This window comes from Pongo pygmaeus, chromosome 22, assembly GCF_028885625.2.
Source record: "Pongo pygmaeus isolate AG05252 chromosome 22, NHGRI_mPonPyg2-v2.0_pri, whole genome shotgun sequence".
Taxonomy (NCBI): Eukaryota; Metazoa; Chordata; class Mammalia; order Primates; family Hominidae; genus Pongo; species Pongo pygmaeus.
Genome location: NC_072395.2, coordinates 51,034,412 through 51,057,452, shown reverse-complemented (window position 1 = coordinate 51,057,452; position 23,041 = coordinate 51,034,412). Strand labels below are relative to the sequence as shown.

Here is a 23,041-nt window from a genome sequence, read left to right as displayed (position 1 = left end):
GCTTCTTTCTTCTACATAACTCTTCTTCCTCTTCCACACAACTAAGGATATTGTCTATTTTTCCAGGAATTGGAGAATACAGAAGAAAGAGGACTGAAAGTAAATGGGGCTGAATAGAAAAAAATATTTTAAAGTATGAGTTCATAATAGCTGGAGCTGGTGAGTCACAGGGAGGAGCTAAGAAAAGTTTCTTCGTTTGATATGTAAGTGTAACCACCTTCCCAAGCAGAAATAGCACCATCTGCATCAACCATTCCCAAACTTTGCTCCAAGAAAATTAAATGAGTTACAGGATTTACATTGCAGGGCAGTGGAGCGAGTCCCCGAAATTCAATGCTTGTTTTCCATGTAGTTAGTGCCCCCTAGTGGCCAAGAGGACCTTCCCTCGTCTTGGAGGCCCCTGCAATCAGATCTGTCCCTTGAATTAATGTTGAGTCCTTAGTTGCTTGTGAGATGACCAGGGACTGAAGACCGAGGTTGGGAATGGAAGCAACTTCACTGACTTGGGGGCATACTGTGTGCTAAGCATTTCCCATGGATTGTCTCATTAAATCCTTCAAAATCCGTGACAGGGTTACAATTAGGACCCCATTCTACTGTTCAGTAGTTGAAGTGCAGTTAAGTTCCTTGTCTAAGCAACCTGAGGGGAAGGATCGCAGAAAGATCCTGGGGTCATGGGCTCTCAGCACATGCCAAGAAGGAAAGGGAGAGAAGCTGCACCTCGCATTCCTCTGGGGGTGCCTCTTTACCAAGTCAGCCCTGCTGCACAGTGTTTCCCCTTTGCTGAAGGCTCCTGATGCATCTCCAACCCTTTCTTGGGATGAGCTGCAGGTGGCACCAGGAAACCTATGGCGTGGAGAGCCCTCAGGACTGAGTTTTTCCAGGGATAATTACTCTGGCAGCATTTGTTTTTTGTGCCTGATGATTTGATTCAACAAGAGTTGTTTTTCTCTTTCTATAAAACTAAAAACACTGCACCCATAGGGAGATTTCTGTTTTTTTCTCCCCACTTTTCTAGTCACACACAATGACCTATTGTTCAGACCCTTACAGGAGCCCCCTTTATGGTCTATGTCTATATGGAAATTGCTTTTCACACTAAAACTAGACTTGCACCAAGTCTATCCTGTAGGTAGTGGAGGTCACTTGTTTAATTTGAATTGTTGATTGACAATTAGAGCGCACTGGGAATTTTAGATAAGACCCTTCACCCAATCCATCCTGATGGAAGGGTGAGGGCCACAGTGTCTCATTCAATAATGTAGAAACCGGAGGTACTTAAATGGTGACAATTACGTCCAAATGATAAATGATTTGTGTAAAACCCTAGGGTTTTGCCTAGAGTAATATTAAACCTACTGCCAGAAAAACATTTAATGTCAGAAAGAAAATGCTGGAAATGAGCCGGCTTCACTCTATTTGCATGAGGCAGGCATGCTTGAGGATGAGGACATCTTGGTCCTTGCTGCATTAAGCTCGGCCTGGATGGTGCCAAGGAAAAATGGCTGAGACCAGGATGGTGGAGGTCACTACAAAGCTGATCTGCAGGCATCTCCTGCCCAAGAGTCCCCCTGAGCAACCATAGGATACAGGGCCCTGCCTTGGGCAGCTACAGAGAAATCACACTCACCCGCAGAGCTCCTGCTGCTTTCAGCAGCACAAGGTGTAGCAGTAGTGAGAACCGTCTTCAGAAAGGTGCTGACCTCTCATGTCACAGGGCAACTGGCTTGAAAAAGCCATACCTTGGCTTCAAAGGAGGCCAAGCATATAATTTTAAGGAGGTAATGAGAGGTGTTTTTAACTCTGTGTTTTAGACAGGCAAATCTGCACATGAAAGATTTGTCTTTCATTCACTTACATTTGTTGAAAGCCCAGTGGCTGTTGGAACGTTTAAGGACCAAACTCATACTGTAACTAAACAGCATGTACAGAATGAGGTCAGAAGGGGTCAGACATTGGGTCTTAGATTACTAAGAATCCCAAACTGCAGATGATCTGGCTGATGGACCAAACATCAGACCCAAATCCTTACAAGTACATATCACTAAACCGCAAATAGCACCAGTCTTAAAGAGAAGACAAATCATCAGGAAGAAATCAACGAAACCCACCACAACCACTAATAGATTCATTAGAAGGAACCCAAACTCAAAACTCTGTGTTTTCTAAATCACCGGACATGGAATAAAATCGCATCACCAGAGCAGTCCTAGAACTGAGCTGGGCAGCAGTGTGACCTCACTTGGAGAAAGTTCCCAGGGTACAGAAGATCAGCATATTTTGCCTGACAGATCCTCAAGCTCAGTAAGACATTATTAGAGCACAGTAGCTGAGTATGCACAAGAACTGCATTCATTACAGAAGACTACCCTTTCTCTTTAAGTTAACAGAATTACCCTCCCAAAGCTCTATGCACTGGGGATTTAAGAACTCCAGTTTGCTGTAATGTTTTTTAACAAGATTGTGTGAGTCTCAGTGTGTGTGTGCATGTATGTGTGTGCCTTTTCTTTATAAGACTATTCTACCTCCTCCTTAGCACCTTTCACCTTTTCCCCTGAGCTTGCATCCATATTTCTCTGGATTGCTTAGACCCCAACCACCCCTAAAAATTTCAGTTTCTAGAAAATCCCATCCTCCAAGAAGCTTAAAGAATTTTGATTGCTTGCAAACAAACAAACAAACATAAAAGCACGTGGTGGAAGACTCATATTCCCCTACTTTACAGAAAATAAGAAAAGATGAAGCACCAATTACCTTCTCATTGACTCCTTCACCACGCTGTACAGCTATCCTTCCTCTGAAGACGCTGCTTGGTCATTACCTCACTGGGTTGGGAATCCAGCAATCCCACAGGGAGGCATGCTTCAACGTACCATGAAATGGGCTGATGCACCAGGAGCACAAGCCTAGGGGTTTCCCAGAGTGGTAGAAATTGAAATCAAAGGATTCTATACCATTGGTGAGGATTCACAAGAGAACATGGTCATTCTAATGACATTATGATGTCTTGATGGGATACTTCAGCCATTCCTTTAAGCTTACCTCCAGTCTCAACTTCAATCCTCTTAATCCTAGAAGCATTTCCCAACTACTATCCTCCCACCAATATCCCAGTTTTCTTAAAATCAGATAGAGCAGAACACTTTCTGGAAACCCAGAAGAGATAGATTGTTACCCTATAGCTGCAAAAATTACTGTAATTTCTTACAGCCTGTTTTGGTAGATAGTATGGCCAATACTGTCTTGGTTTAAATAAGATGATGCAAATCAGATACAGAATGATTCCGCTTTTGAAAATGCCTAGCACACACGAAAGATGTTTGTGCAGTGAGATACTATAAGAATTTTTATTAATGACAGCTTTGCAATTAAATGTACGTTCACTAAATATGGAAACAAATGAGAACTAACAATAAAAAGGAGTTCCAAGAAAATTGTCACAGCATGAACTGAATGGACTCATACTGGGCCAGCACTTTCGGTCTTGGCATGAACAGCTTCATCATTCCAGAACTTTCTTGATTTCCAAGGTTTGTCTGAAAAACAAAACAAGATGACTTTGTAGAAAATGATTCATGGATCCACTAATATGGGCAAATGTGTCACTGTATCAGCCCATTCCAGAACCCCATGGTTATTCCACATTAGGTGGATCCTGACTGCCCACTGAGTGAAAGCCAAGACCCTCACTCAGGTCTCCCAACTCTAACCCTCTGCTCCAGCTTCCCCTAAGTTTTCTGACATTTTCAACAGGTTTTGCTGATCCCTTGTTCTGCATTGTTATTAAACCTTGCTTCTGCCTCCCTTAAGAATATTCACCCTCACTTCTCCACAAATTTATGTTCTCAACTTTCTTTAAGATCTAATGGAAAATAGGTTTCAAAAAGCACTCCTCTACCTTCCCTGTCACAATTTTACAATTCATTCTTTACTTACTGCCACTAACACTTACAGAAATAACATAAAATAACTATTATTCTTGCTTACATTTTATGGGAAACTGCTCCTCAATTTTTGCATATGTGTGAATATTTTGACTGTCCAGTAATTTCTTTGAATGCAAAGTCAGTGCATAATTTTATTAAAAATCACAGTGCCAAGGATAGCCTGGAAGCAGGATAGAGATTCCTCTCATGTTGATCATGACCTGCCAACCAATTTGTGTCTTGACTGCTCCATTCTCAAGCTGACTTCCAAGATCACACATCGTTCTCAGTCCACAAACAAGCCTTGATATCACCTTTCTTTAAAAGGTCTCTCCCCAGATTCTACATCATTTCCAACTGCTGCTCTTTTTTTCTGCTCTCTTTATATTACATCACAATGAGTCCAAAGAATTGTGTAAATTCTCTCTTTATTTGCTCACTGCACATTCTCTATACCCACCTCCATCCACTTCATTCAAGATTTTGAAGACTACTCTGCTTAAGGTGTCCTACAGCTTCCATCTGGCCAAATACAGTGTTGAACTCTCATACTCCATCTTCTTAAAACTCTCATCACTGAGCATTAGAGACATGCAAATCAAAACCACAATGAGATACCATCTCACGCCAGTCAGAATGGCGATTATTAAAAAGTCAAGAAACAACAGATGCTGGCAAGGCTGTGGAGAAATAGGAATGCTTTTACACTGCTGATGGGAAGGTAAATTAGTTCAACCATTGTGGAAGACATGGTGGCAATTCCTCCAAGGCCTAGAACCAGAAATACCATTTGACCCAGCAATCCCATTACTGAGTATATACCCAAAGGAATAGAAATTAATCTATTATAAAGATACATGCATGCATATGTTCACTGCAGCACTATTCACAATAGCAAAGACATGGAATCAACCCAAATGCCCATCAGTGATAGACTGGATAAAGAAAGTGTGTACATATACACCATGGAATATTATGAAGCCATATAAAGGAATGAGATCATGTCCCTTGTAGGGACATGGATGGAGCTGGACGCCATCATCCTCAGCAAACTAATACAGGAACAGGAAACCAAACACCATATGTTCTCACTTACAAGTGGCAGCTAAACAATGAGAGTACATGGACGCAAGGAGGGGAAAAACACACACTGGGGTCTGTCAGCAAGGGGCTGAAATGAGGGAGAGCATCAGGATAAATAGCTAATGCATGCTGGGCTTAATACCTAGGTGATGGGTTGATAGGTGTAGCAAACCACCATGGCACACGTTTACCTATGTAACAAATCTGCACATCCTGCACATGTATCCCAGAATGTAAAATTTAATTTAATTTAATTTAAAAAACAAAAACAAAAACTCTCATCAGGCCAGGCATGGTGGAACACACCTGTAATCCCAGCTGCTCGGGAGGCTGAGGCATGAGAATTTCTTGAACCGGGAGGTGGAGGCTGCAGTGATCCGTGATTGAACCACTGCACTCCAGCCTAGGTGACAGAAAGAGACTGTCTCAAAACAAAAACAAAAGCAAAAACAAAAACAACACAAACAACTCTCATTAGTATTTGACATTTGACTTTCAGGGGACCATACTCTGTAGATTATTCTCCCACCTTGTCAGTTGCATTGACTGGCATCTCCTCTTCTTCCTGACCTCTAAGCCCTCTTGTAGTCTTGACTGCAATATGTAAGCCATTTGTCTGAGCTTCTTTCAGGTCCCAGTCCCAACTTCAGTCCTTTTTGTTCTTTTTTTTTCAGATGGAGTTTTGTTCTTTTTGCCCAGGCTGGAGTGCAATGGCACGATCTCGGCTCACTGCAACCTCCGCCTCCCGGGTTCAAGTCATTCTCCTGCCTCAGCCTCCCAAGCAACAGGGATTATAGGTATATGCCACCATGACTGGCTAATTTTGTATTTTTAGTAGAGACAGGGTTTCACCATGTTGGTCAGGCTGATCTTGAACTCCTGATCTCCAGTAATCCACCCGCCTCAGCCTCCCAAAGTGCTGGGATTACAGGTGTGAGCCACCATGCATGGCCTTCAGTCTTTTTAACCCTAGAAGTGCTTCCTAATTTCCCCAATGTCCAAGTTTTTCCAGAAGCATATGGAGCTCAGTTCTAAGACCTTTCTCTATCTACACTTATTCCTTAGGTAATACTCTCTACTTGCATGCCTTTAATTACCATTTATGTTCTAATGGCTCCCCAGTTTATATTTCCATCCTTGACCTTTCCCATGATTCCTAGACTTGTGTATTCTACTTTCTACTTGACACCTCTGCTTGAGTGTCCAATAGACACACAGATTTATGACATAACAATACAAATGTTTTATTATCTCCCCCTTAGCCTACAAGATTCTATTGCTCTCCTCTGTCCTGTGTTATATGCCTTCTTTTGCAATGTCAGCTGAAAGGCTGGAAACTTTATCTGTCAGACTCTTCTGCCTTTCAGTTTCTGGTTGCAGCTGTATTCTGCTAACGAGGTGCACTAGTGAGAGATTTCAAAGATGAAAGAGCACAGAACATATTCTTCTTCCCCATGCATCAATGTAGGACATGAAAGCTTTGGCAGACAAGAGTTTTTGCGGTAGCTTCTGGGTGATCCATTCCAGTTACTCTTCTCAGTGCTGTAGGGCAGCACTAGTTTCCTTTACTTTCCTAATCTGAGTGGTAGCAACAACTTCTGAATTCACTGGCCCAAGCAGTGACAGCAGAACTAAATACTACTGGGCACCTTCTCTAAGCTGTGTTTCCTCAGCTAATCCAATGCTTTTGAAAGCACTTGATTCCCTTTATTAAACCACTTCATACTTAATACACCTGGAGTGGTTCCTTTTTTCCTGCATGAGTCCTCACTGATACAGCACCTCATCTCCTCAGTTAACACCACCACCATTTACCCAGTCGCTAAAAACAGAAACCTAGCAGTTATCCTTGACTCCTTCTTTCCCTTTACATCCCACATAAACACAGCGAAAAGTCAGGCTGGATTTTTCTCCAAAATATGTACTGAATCCCATTATTCTATGCTACCCCTGCTGTAACTACTCTAGTGAAATGCACGGTCTTCTCTCTCCTAAACAGTTTCAGTCATCTACTAACCAGCTTCCACTCTGGTCCCATGACAGTCTGTTATCAATATATTAGTCAGAGTAATCTTGTTAATATGCAAATAAGTTGCATCATTCTCCAACTCAAAACCATTCAATAGATTACCATCTCAATTCTGATAAGATCCAAACCCCTTACTTTAGCCGACAAGGTCTTGAAACTCCAACCTTTGCCTACCTGAATGGGCTCCGTCCTTCAACCATTACCCTGTTCCAGCTGCATTGGCCAAGTTAATTGTTAGTTTCCACCCACTGTGTATTTAATATTTTCTGTGCCTCCATTGCTTTTTCTCTATCCCTCCCCATGGCTTGTTCTCCCACTTCATTCAGATCTCAAAAATCACCTCCTCAGATCGACCTTTCCAGACCACCCCATCACTTTCAGTGCCCCTTCCCCTGCTTTTATTTTTCTTCATAATACATCCCATTATCAAAAATTTTATTTCTTCTTTATTAATTTTTTGAGGGGTTATCTACATTCTCCACTAAAATGTTAGCTTCAAGAGGACTTGGTCAGCTAGTTGGCTGCTGCATCCCATTACCTAGGAACTATGTGCACCTGGCACATAGCGGGAATTCTATAAAAAGTGCTTAAATACATATCAATTGGATTTCTTGCCCCTCTAATCAGAGAGCTTGAATTTTCCAGGAGGAACTGTTAGCTGATTTTCTCAGGATGTCCCCTCCCTTGACCAGCCACAATGATAATATCCTGGGGAAATCAAAAGGAAAGCTGGAGAACCCCGCAGGAGCACCTGTCAAGGGCTGAAACAGGATGGCACAAAGGCTCCTGAAAATGTGGCACAGTTAGCTCACAACTCCTCATGCCAATAATGGTGCACAAGGCACAGAGAAACCAAAGTGATGGAGTGGCACTGATTTTTGGTAAAGTGGTTTATTTTTGGTTTTTGAAAGCCCAAGATAATTTGTGACGCAGACATGCCTCCAAAATGTGGTTGGGCTTAGGCTGATGAAAACTTGAGTTACATGCCTCCTAGTCAGAAAATAGGTGAACAAGAAGGTAGCAGAGTATTAGAAAACCTGGCTGAGTTCACTCATCTTCTGTGAATAACTCACAAAATTGATTATTCCAAGGTAGACAAATGAGAGTTGTATGCACAAATGTGCTTTGGCTGAATGTAAAAGTTTTGGAAGGATTAATTACTTAGTTAATCACACATTTTCTAAGTCATTTTCTCTCCCTCCTCTTCCTCCATCTCCTTTCTTCCTTATTCACTCCCATGATTCTTTATTCCGGGAAGCATGCTTTATGCATTATCTCATTTAATCCTTATAACAAACCTCTGAGCTATGGTCTCTATTTTACAGAAGAGAAACCGACCCTTCAAGAGTCATCTAGAGTGAACATGGCACCCCTCAACTTCACTCCCTGGTTTCTCCAACTCTAACTCTGCTGCTTCCCCACTTTATGTATCTCTTGGGTTAACTTTTCTTTTCACCACTTATGGATGGTCACTTGTCCCTACTCTTTAAATCCTTTTGTCAACAACAACAACAAAAGATTCTTAAAGATTTTGAAAGTACAAAGGAACCTAGAAACAGGATCCAGTGTCATTCTTTCATTTTACAATCTAGGAGACTGAGGCTTTGAGAGGAAAAATTGTTTGTTGAAAGTCACAGATTGAGTATGTACTCAGCTACATCTCCTGACTCCTAATATAGCATTCCTTTTTCCTATCAATAGTCAAGTACTTTTCCTCTGCATAATTGATTTCATACTATTCAAATTTCATATGAAGATGTACTAATGAGAAATGCTTTAAAATTAAAACTTGGGTTGCATTAAATATCATATTTACAAATAATAAACGCCATCCTCCTCCCACTATCACATGATTATCCCACACAACTTTCAACCAATGCTGAATATTCAGTATTCATAAGATGCACATTCTTACACTGGGTAGCTTGTATGCATCAAGAGTTGGGTGCCTAGACGTTCTTTAAGGCTCCTCACTGAGTTTTCTGACTTTCTTCACATTTATAAATGGCAATGATGAAAGCGATTATCTCTATGCTCTAGGAATCTCACAGGTATAGCACATGGGATTATCTATTTATAAAAAGTTCCCCAAGATCCATCTTATGAATCCAATAGATAACACTTGCCATGAATCCAATAGACCGCCCTTAAATGCTTAGCATGAATCTTATTCAGTACAAAAATTCCAAATTTTAAGGTTATCAAGGGCACAGATCACTTACCCATAATATACCTAGACTCTTATTGGGGATTCAGCTAAAAACAAGGAAAATCCATTTAAAGTGTCCCTGAAGTGCATTATCTGTGTGCATAGGTTTTTAAAACTTATTTATAATACCCATTATGTGTCCATATACAGCATTCTTAAATTGACAGACACAGTCCACATATTCCCAGAAGCGGTCCACATAATGGATCAACTCTTGCTAAGTGAGTGTAGATCATGTATCAAAATCGAGGTTGCCACTACACATGTAATATAATGGACAAATGAAAAGTCAGTGGAGAACAGAAAGCAACAGAAAATTACAAGTTAAGAAAGAAAATGATCTAAAGGCCAATGAAACTTCTTCGACTGCCAATTTTCTGCCTTGGTGGAATTATTTCCGAGGGGCCTAAATTAGCAAGGGTGATTTCAGAGGCATTGAGCAAAAAGTTCAGAATGAAATGCGCGAGACGTGAGCTCCAAAAACTAGTAAATACTGATACATTTGCATTTTAACTATTTCCCCCACCCCCAACCACCGAAGGTGTAATTGCTTCTATAAAGAAGCTCCTTGATAACAGCCCAAGATACTAAATGCTATCTGCTTGGGCACTGGAGGACCCAGCTCAGGGCTTTAACTACTGGAGGAGGGGAGCCATGTTTTCTCTGTTAAACAGGACAGAGAAGATGCTTTTTGATAGAAGCATCAATCCAATATTCAAAGAAATTATTTTCCCTGAGCAAGAAAACAAGGTGAAGCTAGCCACATAATACGTATTAATAATAGTAACTGGGGAAATTATTCATTCTATTTGCCAAGGATTTCATTTCTCCCTCCTTCAGGCACATAGCACAATTTTTTTTTACTTGCTTCTTTTAAGGCTCCACTCAACTACTTAAGCATTTCTAGCCAAGTTCTGAGCAGACTGATGTTTCATCACTGCAGACAAACCAGGTCTATTCTAAGTGGGACAAGCACTTACTGAGTGCCAGATAATTTGTTAAGCGCTTTACTTGCATTAAGTCATTACTTTTCACAATAATCGTATGTGGTGAGTATTCTTATTTTGCCATTTTACAGATGAGAGAATTGAGGCCTACAGTAGGTAAGTGGTTTACCCAAGGTCACAAAGCTACCAAGTGACAGAGCTCGGATTTGAACCTAGGGAGTCTGGATCCAGCACCTAGGCTCTCGACTACTCCGAAGATGAGAAGCCATTTTGCCTGTACAAGAAAGAAGGGTGAAGCTGTCTGTTTGGGGTTAAAGCACGTGTGCATATGATGGTCAAGGACTCAACCCAGGGGCCATTAGTACCTTTTTTTATTTTAAAATGAACAGGAACTTTATTATAAGTTAACAGAGACTTTTACTCTATTCATAGAATTAAACTTGTCAGGATTCTCCAGAGAAATCAAACATGCTTGTGTGTGTGTATGTGTGTGTGTGCGTGTGTGCGTGTATTTAAATAAATTTATTATAAAGAATTGGCTCATGTGATTATGGAGGCTGGCAAGTCCAAGTCTCAGTGTGGACCGGCAGGTGGAGACCCAGGAGAGCCAATGGTGCAGATGAACTCTGAAGGCAATTGCTGAAGAATTTCCTCTTGCTCGGGGAAGCTGGTCTTTTTGTTGTACTCAGGCCTTCAGCTGATTAGATGAAGCCCACCCACATTATGAAGAGCAATGCACTTTACTTAGTGTATCAATTTAAATGTTAATTTCATCCCAAAACGTCTCCAAGTTGATACATAAAATCAACCATCCTGGAATAGGGGTTGATTCGACGGTTCAGAGTACATGGCAAAGCCAACACCTGAGCTCAGACAGATCATCTGGCTCCCCAGTCAGCATGACCAAACACCATGCCAGCCCCCCACAGAGCCCTGAAAAACATCCACCACCCCCAAGGTAAAGAGCAGGGAAAGGATTAAGACTTTATGTTCTTCTAGCTCTGCTCTGCAGCCTGGCAAGGACTTAAAAGAACTTCCACTCCTTTTTGTCAATTCTTTTGTAAGTTGACACTACAACTAAAAGATTTTTTTATAGACAGCAATGTTCTCTTATTTACTGTTTAGAAGGTTGGTAACACAGGAAGCACAAAACAGCACCTAAAATTAGCTAAGGAATATGATTTTCCTTAAGCGATATCACTTTTGTTGATAAGAACTTTAGCTTGACCCCTTCAATTAAGAAAGACTGGATCTGGCCCGTGGTAAGGAAGAGGAGGCAGACTGCATTTGAGCCCATCCAAGGGTTGCATTTTAATTGCTTCTTTTATCCTGGGAGCTCCTGGCTTCTTCCTGAATGACTCCTCTGTCTCCCCACCATCTGCCACACTTCCTGACATTACCAAAGCAGGAATCAAACATTGTGCTTGGTAATACTGACAATAAACTCACTCAAATACATCATTTTGCTCAAGGCATTGTTTAAAGGCATTGTTTAAAGGCATTTGCTTAAAGGCATTGTTTCATCATCTGCACATATAAGATACTTGTACAAACAGGAACTGTATAGAAAAAAACTCAGGATGCAGATTCCATATGTGCAGAAATTATATAACCAGGATACCGTGAGAATTTAAAAGTTCAATAAGTTTATCCAAAGTCGATCATTCTTTTCCTTAGGATTCTCCATCTCCACATGACTTGTGTGCCAATAGCTGCTATGTGGAGCACTTCCTAGGAGAATGGCACTGGCACAATGCCTCCCCACTAGTGAGTGCTGGAGCCAGAAACTGAACCTCACACTACCTAGACCAGGAGTTAGCAATTTTGTTTGTTTGTTTTTTGGGTTTTTTTTTTTTGGTAAAGAGTCAGAGAGTAAATATTTTAGATTTTGCAGGAAATACAGTCTCTGTCGCAACTACTCAACTCTGCTGTCATAGAACAAAACTGGTCTTTGAAAATAGGGACAAGGAAGAAGCATGGCTATATTCCAATAACATTTTTGTGGACACTCACAGCTCGTACAAAACAAGCAGCTCACTGAGTTTGACCCATGAGCTGTAGTTTGCCAATCCCTGATCAAGGTGATCACAGGTCACGGCTTGAGAAAGAATTGTAGAATGACACTAAGAATTAGGAGTGAAACTCAATTGCACTAACAGATTACTTCTGCTACCTTTCAGAAGATTTAACCATTAATTAAAGGTTGGAAAAAAAGGCCAGATCTCCTGTTAAGTGAACTTAAATATCAAGAGAACAAGTAGCAAATGTTGGGATATGTATGGGGAACAAAGTGACTTTGACTTCGGCTCTAAAAGTCTGTTTAAGGATATTTGTGCTAAGAGTAGAAAGGAAAGGAGTGATGGAAAGCATAGCATCATTCAGAATCTAAGTGTAGGAAGATGCCCTGGGAAAGAGTCAATGTTCTTTCTTTTTTTTTTTTTTCCTTTCTCTGTTCTAGACAGGTGGACACTGGAATGTCATCTTGCCTTTTCTTAAGAGAGTAGACCCCAGTGTCTATCGTTCCCTTCTTTGTGTCCATGTGTACTTACTGTTTCACTCCCACTTATAAGTGAGAGCATGAAGTATTTATTTAGTTTCTATTCCTGCATTAATTCACTTAGCATTATGACCTCCAGCTCTAACTATGTTGCTGCAAAGGACATGATCTCATTTTGTAAAAACTGTACAGTATTCCATGGTGTATATGTACCACACTTTCTTTATCCAGTCCACCATTGAGAGTGGGAGGATGGTGAGGATTGAAAAACTACCTATCAGGTATTAGGCCGATTACCTGGGTGACAAAATTATCTGTACACAAAGCCCCCATGACACACAATTTACCCATGTAACATCTGTTACATGTGCCCTTTCAACCTAAAATAAGTTGAAAAGAAAATAAATAAATGAATAAATAAAAAGAAAGTAATGCAATCCATCCTATATATGAAGAAGAAAAATAGCATGACCCTATCAATAGACAGGAAAGCACTTGAGAAAATCGAATACCCTTTCATGGTAAAAACCAGCTCAATAAGGAATAGAGGAGAACTTCCTTAACTTGATAATGAATATTATTAAAAAATGTAGAGCTACCATCATAACCAACATGGTGAGAAACTAGAAATTACCCTGCTAACATCAAGACCAAGGCAAGGATGTTCTCTATCAGCACCCCTTCTCAACACTTTACTGGGAGTCTTAACGCAGTAATATGAGAAAAGGGGGTATATTTCTTGGGAAGAATGAAATAGGCTGCTCTTTTTCAAATGACAGTGTTGTCTATGTAGAAAATCCAAAATAACCAAAAACAATTTCTGAAACTAGTGATTATAATAAGGTGCAGGATATAAGGTTAACAAAATTAAACTGTTTTCCTATAAATTAAATTATAATTAGAAATGAATTTTAATTAAAAATAAACTGTTTTCCATTAAAATTAGCACTTTCTGAAATGAAATACTTATAAATCTAACAAAATAAGTACAAGATGAAAACAACAAAATTCTGATGAAAGAAATCAAACAGCTAAATAAATGGAGAAATATTTTATTTTTATTTCTATAAAGACTCAATATTGTCAAGATGCCATTTCTGTCCAAGTTGACCTATAGACTCAACACAATCCCAATCTAAACCCCAGGAAATTATTTTGCGGATTTTGAGAAGCTGCTTCTAAAGTTTATATGAGGAGAAAAAGACTGAAAATAATCAATACAATATTAAAGAATAATAGAGTAAAAGGACTGATATTATTCACCTTCCATACTTATTACAATGCCATAATCATCAGGAGAGTGTTGTATTGGCGAAACAATAGGCAAATAGATCAAAGGAACAAAATACAGACCTCAGATATAGATCCACACAAATATAGTTAACTGATGATTTTTTACAAAGAATCAAAGGCAGTACAATGGAGAAAAGATAATCTGCTCAAGAAACGGTGCTGTAACAACTAAACATCCACATGCAGAAAAAAAAAAATGACTACAGGCCTAGTCCTTCCTTACACCCCTTTCAAAAATTAACTCATAATGGGTCACAGACCTAAATGTAAAGATAAAACTATAAAACCCCTAGAAGAAGATAGGAGAAAATCTAATTCACCATGAATACAGTGATAATATGCTGACCTTCATTGAAATTTAAAAACGAACAAAAAAGACCCAAAATTCTGTGAGAGACCTTATTAAGAGAATGAGAAGACAAGCCATGGACTGGGAGAAAAATATTTTCATAGTATATATCTGGAAAGAAATATTATTCAAGATATTCAAAGAATACTTGCAACTCAACAACAAAAAATGAACAACCTATTAAAGAATGGGCAAAAGGCCTGAACAGACACTCTGTTAAAGAAGATATAAAGATGGCAAATAAGCATATGAAAAAACTCTCAACATCATATGTCATTAGGAAACTGCAAGTCAAAGCAACAATGAGATGGCACTACACTTTTATTAGAACAGACAAGATATAAAACCCTGACAACACCAAATGCTGGTGAGGATGTGGGGCAGCAGGAACTCTCATTCATTGCTGGTGATTATGAAAAATGTTACTAGCGCTTCAGAAGACAATTTGGCTGTTACTTACAAAACTAAACAGATTCCTACCATACAATTCATCAAGGATACTTCTTGGTATTTTCACAAGCGAGTTGAAAACTTATATCCAATCAAAACCTTCTCAGGGACATGTATAGCACATTTTTACATAATTTCCAAAACTCAGAAAGATGCCAATCTAAAAAGACTCCATACAGTGTTATTACAATGGTCTGGCATTCTGTAAAAGGGCACAACTATGGAGACAGTGAAAAGAGGTTGGTGGGAGGGAGTGATTAATGGGAGGATCCCAGAGGATTTTCAGTGCGGTGAAACTGTTCTGTATGACATTCTGTCATACAGGTATCTCTGTGGATACCTGTCATTACACATAGTCAAATCACATAAAATATATAGCACTGAGAATGACCCTAACTTAGACTATGGGCTTTGGGTGATTATAAGTTGTCAATGCAGATACATCATTTGTAACAAATGTACCACTCTGGTGTGGACTGCTGACTAGGGTGATGCTATCATGTATGGAGTCAGGGGGTGTATGGAAACTTTCTGTACTTTCTTCTCAATTTTGCTGTGAACATAAACTGCTCTAAAAATAAAATATATTGAAAAATGAAAAAGAAAGAGAATCAAGCAATTTCAAGATACTGAAGGAGCTTGCATTCAGGTGTAGCTGCCTAAGGGTGAGCACGTAGCAGCTTTACTTTCAGGGGAATGTCTAAGAAGACTGTCTGGCTCCCTGCTAGTAGCAAGGAGTCCACTCTTAGAAGGAGGGGGTAGGGAGAGATCTTTCGTTCTAGTGGCTGAGCTCTAAAGGCAGAGGCCCTCAGATCATGGCATCCTATTAGCTGAGTTTAGCTCCAAGTGAGTATCATTGGCCACTCTTAAAAAAACACAATGTCTTGGGAAAGAGCTTGGGTCAGCAGCTGCCTGGCAGCATCTTTCATGTGGAAAGGACCAGCACTCAGCTCAAGCCATGTGTCAGCGAGCACCAACTGAAGCTCAGCTTTCACTAGGGTGACAGTTTGACTAAACCTGGGTCCTTTTGGAGCACATCAGCCCTACAGGTTTGTGGACAATTTGAGGAGGAGAGAACATCAAAGGGGGGAGTACTGGACCTCCAAATAAGAGTGCCCTTGAAGGATAAACCCATTTTCAGTGGGGAGAAAAATGAAAGAGATGGGATGTGTTAGCCCCTAAGGTTTTGGAAGACTTTTTCAGGTTGTGTAAGGACTAAATGAGATTCTGGGTCTGGAGGCTCCATCACATGGCCTAACACTTCCAAAGGGTGAAAAACTGCTAATCTCCATGACCTCTTTACCCCACTTCCCCCAGGTATTCTCCTGCCCCTTGAGAGAGAGGAAGCCTCAGGGGCTGATGGAGACTCATTCACTGAGAACCTCTGGGTGTACAAAACCCAGCCACCCCATCTTTTTGTTCACAATACTCATCCCTCTCCTCTCTTCCATTTCTACTTCTCAATGCTAGAGCTTAGTGCCCCTGCTTAGAACTCTAGAATCCTCCCCTCCAAGCCCAGATATCTTGGTGCCTTATGTCTTCAACCACCAAGACTCCCAGATTCCAAACAGAAATAAAAGAGCACTTGGAAGTCTGCTCCAGAACTCAGCCAAGAGAAGGTGGGCTGGGGTCTGGGTACTGGTTGAAAGAGACCCCTAATGTGGAGCCCGAGGAACCCAGGCTTGTCCTGTGTGCTGCAGGTGAGAGGCAACACCCAGTTCTCCAGGCAGCCTCCTCTGTGTTTTTGTTTATTTGCTGGGCCAGGGAGAAAGGACTGATGTTAGGTGTCATTGGCATGAATTCTACTTATTGACATTAGGAGACTAACAAAGAGAGGAGAGAAAATCAAAAGCAATAGGCATCTGAAACTTTTAAAAAATTACTTATCATCTCTGCCTAATTGCCAAGAAGTGTCATCTTGATTACTTAAAATCACTAAGTGTCACATTTGCTTTCTGCTTCAAGTACCATTTACCCACAAGTCTACATCTTTGAGACATGTGGCTACAGCTCTGAAAAATGTGGCTGTCTCCCCAAGACACTTTGGCATCATCTTTTTATGATCATTCTTCAAGGACTCTGTATTCTTTTAACAAAGGGGAGGACACTGGTCCTAATAGGTGACTCTTTAGACCAGGCAGCAGTCCCTGTCCCTCTTGTCAGCCCAGGTCTTCCAGGTCAATGCGTTAAACATATCTTCTAATTCTGAAGCTTTGACATCTGGGGCATTGCTGACCCTGGAGAGACTGCCCCTCCCAGGGATAACCAATTCCTAAAGATAGTAAATTATTTGCCTACAAGGGTGTCTTCCAGATGCAAACCAACTAACCCAGAGCCCATGCCCCAAACACCTTCTTTATCAGACTCCCACAAGCCTCCCCCACCATTCATCTGCCCAAATCATCCCATGGCCAGGTACTAGGCAATAAGAGACAGCCCCTGCAGCCCAGAGCCCTTTGGAATTATTAAACCAGACAATCCTAAGTCTGTTTATCCTGCCTCACCTGTTCCTTCTCACAGAAACTGTAATAATGGCTCTTGTCCATGTTTTCCTCCCAGCCCCTCTGCTTCCTGACCAATCCTGGCACTTCCCCAAAGGGCCCTGTATGGTGTGGCTGCCTCCTCCTCTTGGGAACTGTGAGTAATAAACCATCCTTTCAATGGCAGTCATCTCCTGATCTGCTGAACTCACTATGCCTGAATAATAATAAAACCTACAATTTAAAACAATCATATCCCCATAAATTCCGATCTTCATGCTCATGTGAAAGTTTGAAATCATGCAAACTTTCATGCATTTTCCAGCACAAGTGTGCAGAGAAATGAAACTGAGAGGGTAAAGCACTTGCTTTAGAGTCAGATTCTGGGGAATTAAATTTGACTTCTGCCTCCTGCTGCCTGGAGACGTGGGTGAGTTACTGAATCCTTCTTGCTTCATTTTTCTCATCTGCAAAATGGAGGATCAACAAGGACCTATCTCACAGGACTGGAAAAATACGCCAAAAGTATCTGTCGTGCTATGAGTACTCAAAACTGTTGTTGTTGCTACATTATTATTTCTCAATATTTGGTTATTTGGAATTTTTTTTAACCACTAGGCTAAATCTTATTTGAATGAAGATAGCCATTTTCCATCAATTCTTTCAAAGATTTGATTTGCATATGGCATTTAGACTTACATATGGTCATTAGAAGGGGCACAGAACTTATTAATCATTAAGACCTCAAAACCTTTGGATTAGAACCTGACTTAGACCTAAAGCAGCATTTTCCTAACCTGAGCACTGGGGCACCCCAAGAACACCTCTGCAGAACCTGGTTAGATAAATCCTACATTAAAAATTAAATATTGTCCGTTGAAATGATTGCTTCATGCTGACAGAATTACAAACCCTAATACAAATGGGACCCCTATAATATCATAGTATACATGGAGCTGTTACCCAAATAATCAATCACCTCAATATAAATGCACCTATGTAAAGGTAGATAGGCTCTAAGTGAAGCCACAAGAGAAAAATCTTCTCAAAGAGACATTCACATGGATCCCTAGAGAATGCATTCATCAAGCAATTTGGATCAACTTACAGATTCCAAGAAATCTAAGGTGAAGCCATGTATTAGTCCATTCTCACATTGCTATAAAGAACTAACTGGGACTGGATAATTTATAAAGAAAAGAGGTTTAGTTGATTCACAGTTCCACAGGCTGTATAAGAAGCATGGCTGGGGAGGCCTCAGGAAACTTACAATCATGGTGGAAGGTGAAGGAGAAGCAGATATGTCTTGCATGGCCGGAGAAGGAGAAAGAGAGAGTAGGGGAGGTGCCACACACTTTTAAACAACCAGATCTCGTGAGAACTCATTACTGAGAGAAAAGCAAGGGGAAGTCCCTCCCTGTGATCCAATCACCTCTCACCAGGCCCCTCCTCCAACATTAGGGATGACAATTTGACATGATATTTGGGTAGGGACACAAATTCAAAACATATCAAGCCACCTCTACAAATAAACAGCTTTCTTCTAGATGCACTACTTTTATTAAAGTCAGCTTTCTGAGCTACAAAGTGTATCTGATTCCCAAGTTGTAAGCCTTCAGTCTCTGGCAAGACAGTTTATGTAATTGCTAGTGGGAAAGGATTTGCTTATCCCATCACTGAGACCCCCAGGGACAACTTCATGGGTGTGTGGCCTGAGGCCTGGACCCAGAAGCCCCTGTTGTTCTGATGAAAGTCTTAATTTATTTTTTACAAGGTACCTTGCATTTTCATTTTGCATGGGGCCCCTCAAATTATGTATTCAGTCCTAGAGATCCTCATTTACTGCCCAGTGGCTAAAGGGCATGAGCCAGGCTGACAGCAGCCCTGGAAAGCTGCCTTGAGGATTTGCGCAATACCATCATGGCACCCTGACAGCCAGCAGCAGACTCATTCTTCAGAGAACCACCCTGCAATAGAAATATAATGAGCAAATTTAAATCATAAAAAATTCAGCTCATATCAGGTTAGAAAAGATGAGCCATCATAATTCAATTGGAAATACAAGAACAAAAAGAAAATGAATGGCTTGCATTTTTTTTTCAAACCCTACCAGCTGGCTGCTCTCTCTTGTTTATCTTGGCCTCTCATTCTTTATTTGGTAGCAAATTAATCTGGGTAGTGATCCCTATCGTAAGTCTTCTGAGTAGCTTAAAGGGCTGATTTCATTATGAGAGTCTAATCCTTTGATGCCTGCAGAATCCAGAGTTGGCAGACAACAAATGCTGCCTGTTCTCTACGAGGTCAATGGCCCAGGGTACCTAATGTCTTGTATATAAACAAACAACATAGGTCAGTCTCAGCCCCAAATCTTTCCTCTGTCTTCAGCACTAGAAATTGTGGACTGGATCATTTTGGTAATCACAGATCAGCCTGAGAGTAGACACAAAGATGAGTTTTGTCCTTAGCACCTTCCTGTCTCTTTTTGGGATCACTGCTTTCTTGTGGGCTGCCTCTAACCTCCAGGACCTCATGTCCTGGGATAATGCTATTGTGTCTCTGTTACTTTTTTTCTCACAGGATACCTTCCTGCCCTCAAATCTCTTGCTGGTCAAACCCTACATCCTGTAGCCTCAGGGCTCTGACCTAAGCCACTTATCCTTGGGAAACATTTAGGTAAATATCACAGCTGATGTTGCAATTGTGCAAGAATGTTTGCATTTCATAAAAGAGGAGACTCCTAGACACTAACACCCTAATCCACAAGGAATGCTCCCACATGTAGACATTTGGATACCTGCAAATAACAAGGACATGATTTGGGAGTAAGACAGGCTGGGAGGAAGGCTGTAGATATTTACTTGAGGAAAAAACATGTTGTCTTTTGTTTAAATATTGCTTTGAAAACTTACGTTGTCAGAAAAAAAGCAAGATGGTTTCTGTAGCTTAGGCTGTCTCCACATTCTCCTTGCAAGAATTTTGCTAGCAATTGAGGTAAGCCAGCTGGGGCCCAACAAGAGTGTGGTCTGACTTTCCATAGACATATCTAACTGACATTGGCATATGGCTCCACCGATTTTGAGTTTTAAAGAGAAATAAGAAAACAAAAACTGTTTATTAAGCCAATCATCAGCAACATCAGAGAATAAAGAAAATTATTTCCTAATCAAGTATTTAAAAGAGATCAACATCAAAATATAATTTAAACCGTTAACAGAAATTGTGAAAGATGTTAAAATGGGCAAGCGGATGGTGGGGTGGTACCTTCTGCATGGGCTCTGCCTTTTGTTGTCTTTGAGCTACTTCACACCGCCACAAAAACTGTCATCCAACAGGTTCCTGCCGATAAAAACTCAAACAAATTGTACCCAGTGGAGATGTAGTTCACAATTGCCCTGGAAATATTGACTAATTTTGCATTTATTTATAAATTTATTTCAGCATTTCTTATTTCCTAGGTGTGTGCCTATGTGTTTTGAATTCTTCTTTGAATTGACTGTAAGATCTTGGTTCCCTCATTAATGAATGGGTTAAATCTTTAATATGTGTTTATTTAAACATTATATGAGTTGTTATTTTATCTTTTTAAAAAAATTATCTTGTATAGGATTCCTGCTCAGTAATCCAAGATGGTTGTGATGAAGGCTCAGTTTTTGTTTTTTTTTCCCAAGCTGGTGCCTATTTGTTCAGTCAAACTTACCTGGAACTTTTGTACTTAAAGTTCTAAGTTCTATAAAAGGACAAGGGCTCCTCCAGATCTATTAGCTGCCAAAGACCCTGCACTTACTCATCTGTAGCCACAGACGGAGAAATTCACAGTAGATTTATAGGTGTTTACTTGTTTTATGTTTGTTTTTATTTTTGTTTTTGGTGGATATCCTTTATCAGACGAAAAAGTCTCCATCTGTTTTTAGTTTACTTCCGGTTGTTACAAGCCATAACTATTGAATTTTATTGCCTTTTTGGCACTTTTTGAGGTGATCATATGGTGTCTCTACATTTCTCTATTAATGTAGTGAATTGCATTAGTAGATTCTTCTGTGTCAAGGCAAGCCTCGTTCCTGAGTCATGATGTATTTGGGGTTTTAAAATATTCAATTTATGAATGCTTTATTTAGAATTTTTCATAAAATTCATATAATTCAAAAAAAGAGATTTAAACTTTGGTATCTAGGTTATATTAACCATATAGAATAAGTTGAGGACTTCTCCCAGTTTTTTTTCTAGGCTTAGAATGAGTTTATATATAATATTTTGACAACTAGTAGTTTATTCACATTTTTATTTCTTCTTGAGTTAGTTTTGTAAAATTATAATTGTTAGAAAGTTATCTAAACTAAGATTTAAATTTATCGAAATTATGTTCTCTTGTGATATTAAAAATCTTTACTAATCCTGTATTAGATAACTTTTTCATTGTTAATATTATTTCTTTATGTCCTTTTTTTTTCTGGGATAATCAAACCAAGGGCTTGTGCATTTTGTTAATCTTTAAAAAAACATCTTTTTCTTGATCTTTCATCTTTTTATTTTTGTTTCTTGGATTAATCTGAGTTTATCTTTTGTGTCTTGTCTGTAACATAGAATATGAAAAAATATCTCTGTGCAACTTAAAGTATGTTCTACTTAAATCTCATTATGCAAACATGATATAAGCTCAAGGTCAACAAATATTTAGAAGAGGATTCTTTTCATTTTGATTAATATTAAAGTACAGTTTGATGAAAATTACACATTCAGCAAATGATGGTTTCAGTAGGGCAAGGCTTGCATTGGAAATGTCATATCTCACAAGATAAATAATAAAAGCAAGTGGGTATTAACTGAAATTGTGAATACATATTCAACTTAGTAACATAAATGCCCATTTTCTGAATTTATTTACTTGACATTCATTCTACATGTATTTATGGAGTGTTATCAGACCACCAGAGGCTCACTGGTAAGCAAGACCAAATGAGTCCCCACCCTCCTCAGGTATGCATTTTAGGAAGGGATGATAAACCAGAAAATTTTAAATGTGTAATATAATCTCAGATTGAGATAGCTGGCTTCAAAGAAAATACAGCTGGGTAAAAGAATGGGGGATAAGTTGCTTTAGATTCTCTCCCAATGTTGATGGATATCTAGTAATGAATATGCTTTTACATGTTTATGGAATTTTTTTTTTTTTTTTGAGACGGAGTCTCGTTCTGTTGCCCAAGCTGGAGTGCAGTGGCGCAATCTCGGCTCACTGCAAGCTCCGCCTCCTGAATTCACGCCATTCTCCTGCCTCAGCCTCCTGAGTAGCTGAGACTACAGGTTCCTGCCACCACACCTGGCTTATTTTTGTATTTTTAATAGAGACAGGGTTTCACCGTGGTCTCGATCTCTTGACCTCGTGATCCGCCTGCCTCGGCCTCCCAAAGTGCTGGGATTACAGGCGTGAGCTGTTTATGGAATTTTTAAAGCATGCCTAGGCAGAGTCAACAAATATAGCAGTGATAGAAAAGGCAGTTGAAATAATAATAAAATTCTATGAATTTTTATAGAGTTGGTTAACTTGCATTAATCTGAGTTTGTCTTTTGTATCTTGTCTATATCATAGAATATGGACCAATAGTTTTCTCCATTTGATTTTTTTTTTAGAGATGGAGTCTTGCTATATTGATCAGGCTAACCTCAAATTCCTAGGCTCAAACTATCCTCCTACCTCAGCCTCCTGAATAGCTGGACGACTGCACTTGGGTCCATTTGATTTGAGGACAAGAAAACAAAGTAGATATCATTATTAAAGAGCAT

General features: G+C 39.9%; 1 protein-coding gene across 1 annotated transcript in view; it reads right to left on the bottom strand.

Moving 5' to 3' along the window:
• Window positions 1-3,324: 3,324 nt before the first annotated feature.
• Window positions 3,325-23,041, bottom strand: part of LOC129022559 (Down syndrome critical region protein 8) — a 35,195-nt gene continuing 15,478 nt past the window's right edge. The window contains exons 3-4 of the mRNA XM_054468805.1: window positions 5,316-5,430; window positions 3,325-3,536 (exon numbers count right to left, since the gene is read on the bottom strand). Of these exons, the coding sequence (XP_054324780.1) occupies window positions 3,438-3,536; window positions 5,316-5,430 (214 nt within the window). The 3' untranslated portion in view covers window positions 3,325-3,437. The remainder of the gene's footprint in view (window positions 3,537-5,315; window positions 5,431-23,041) is intronic.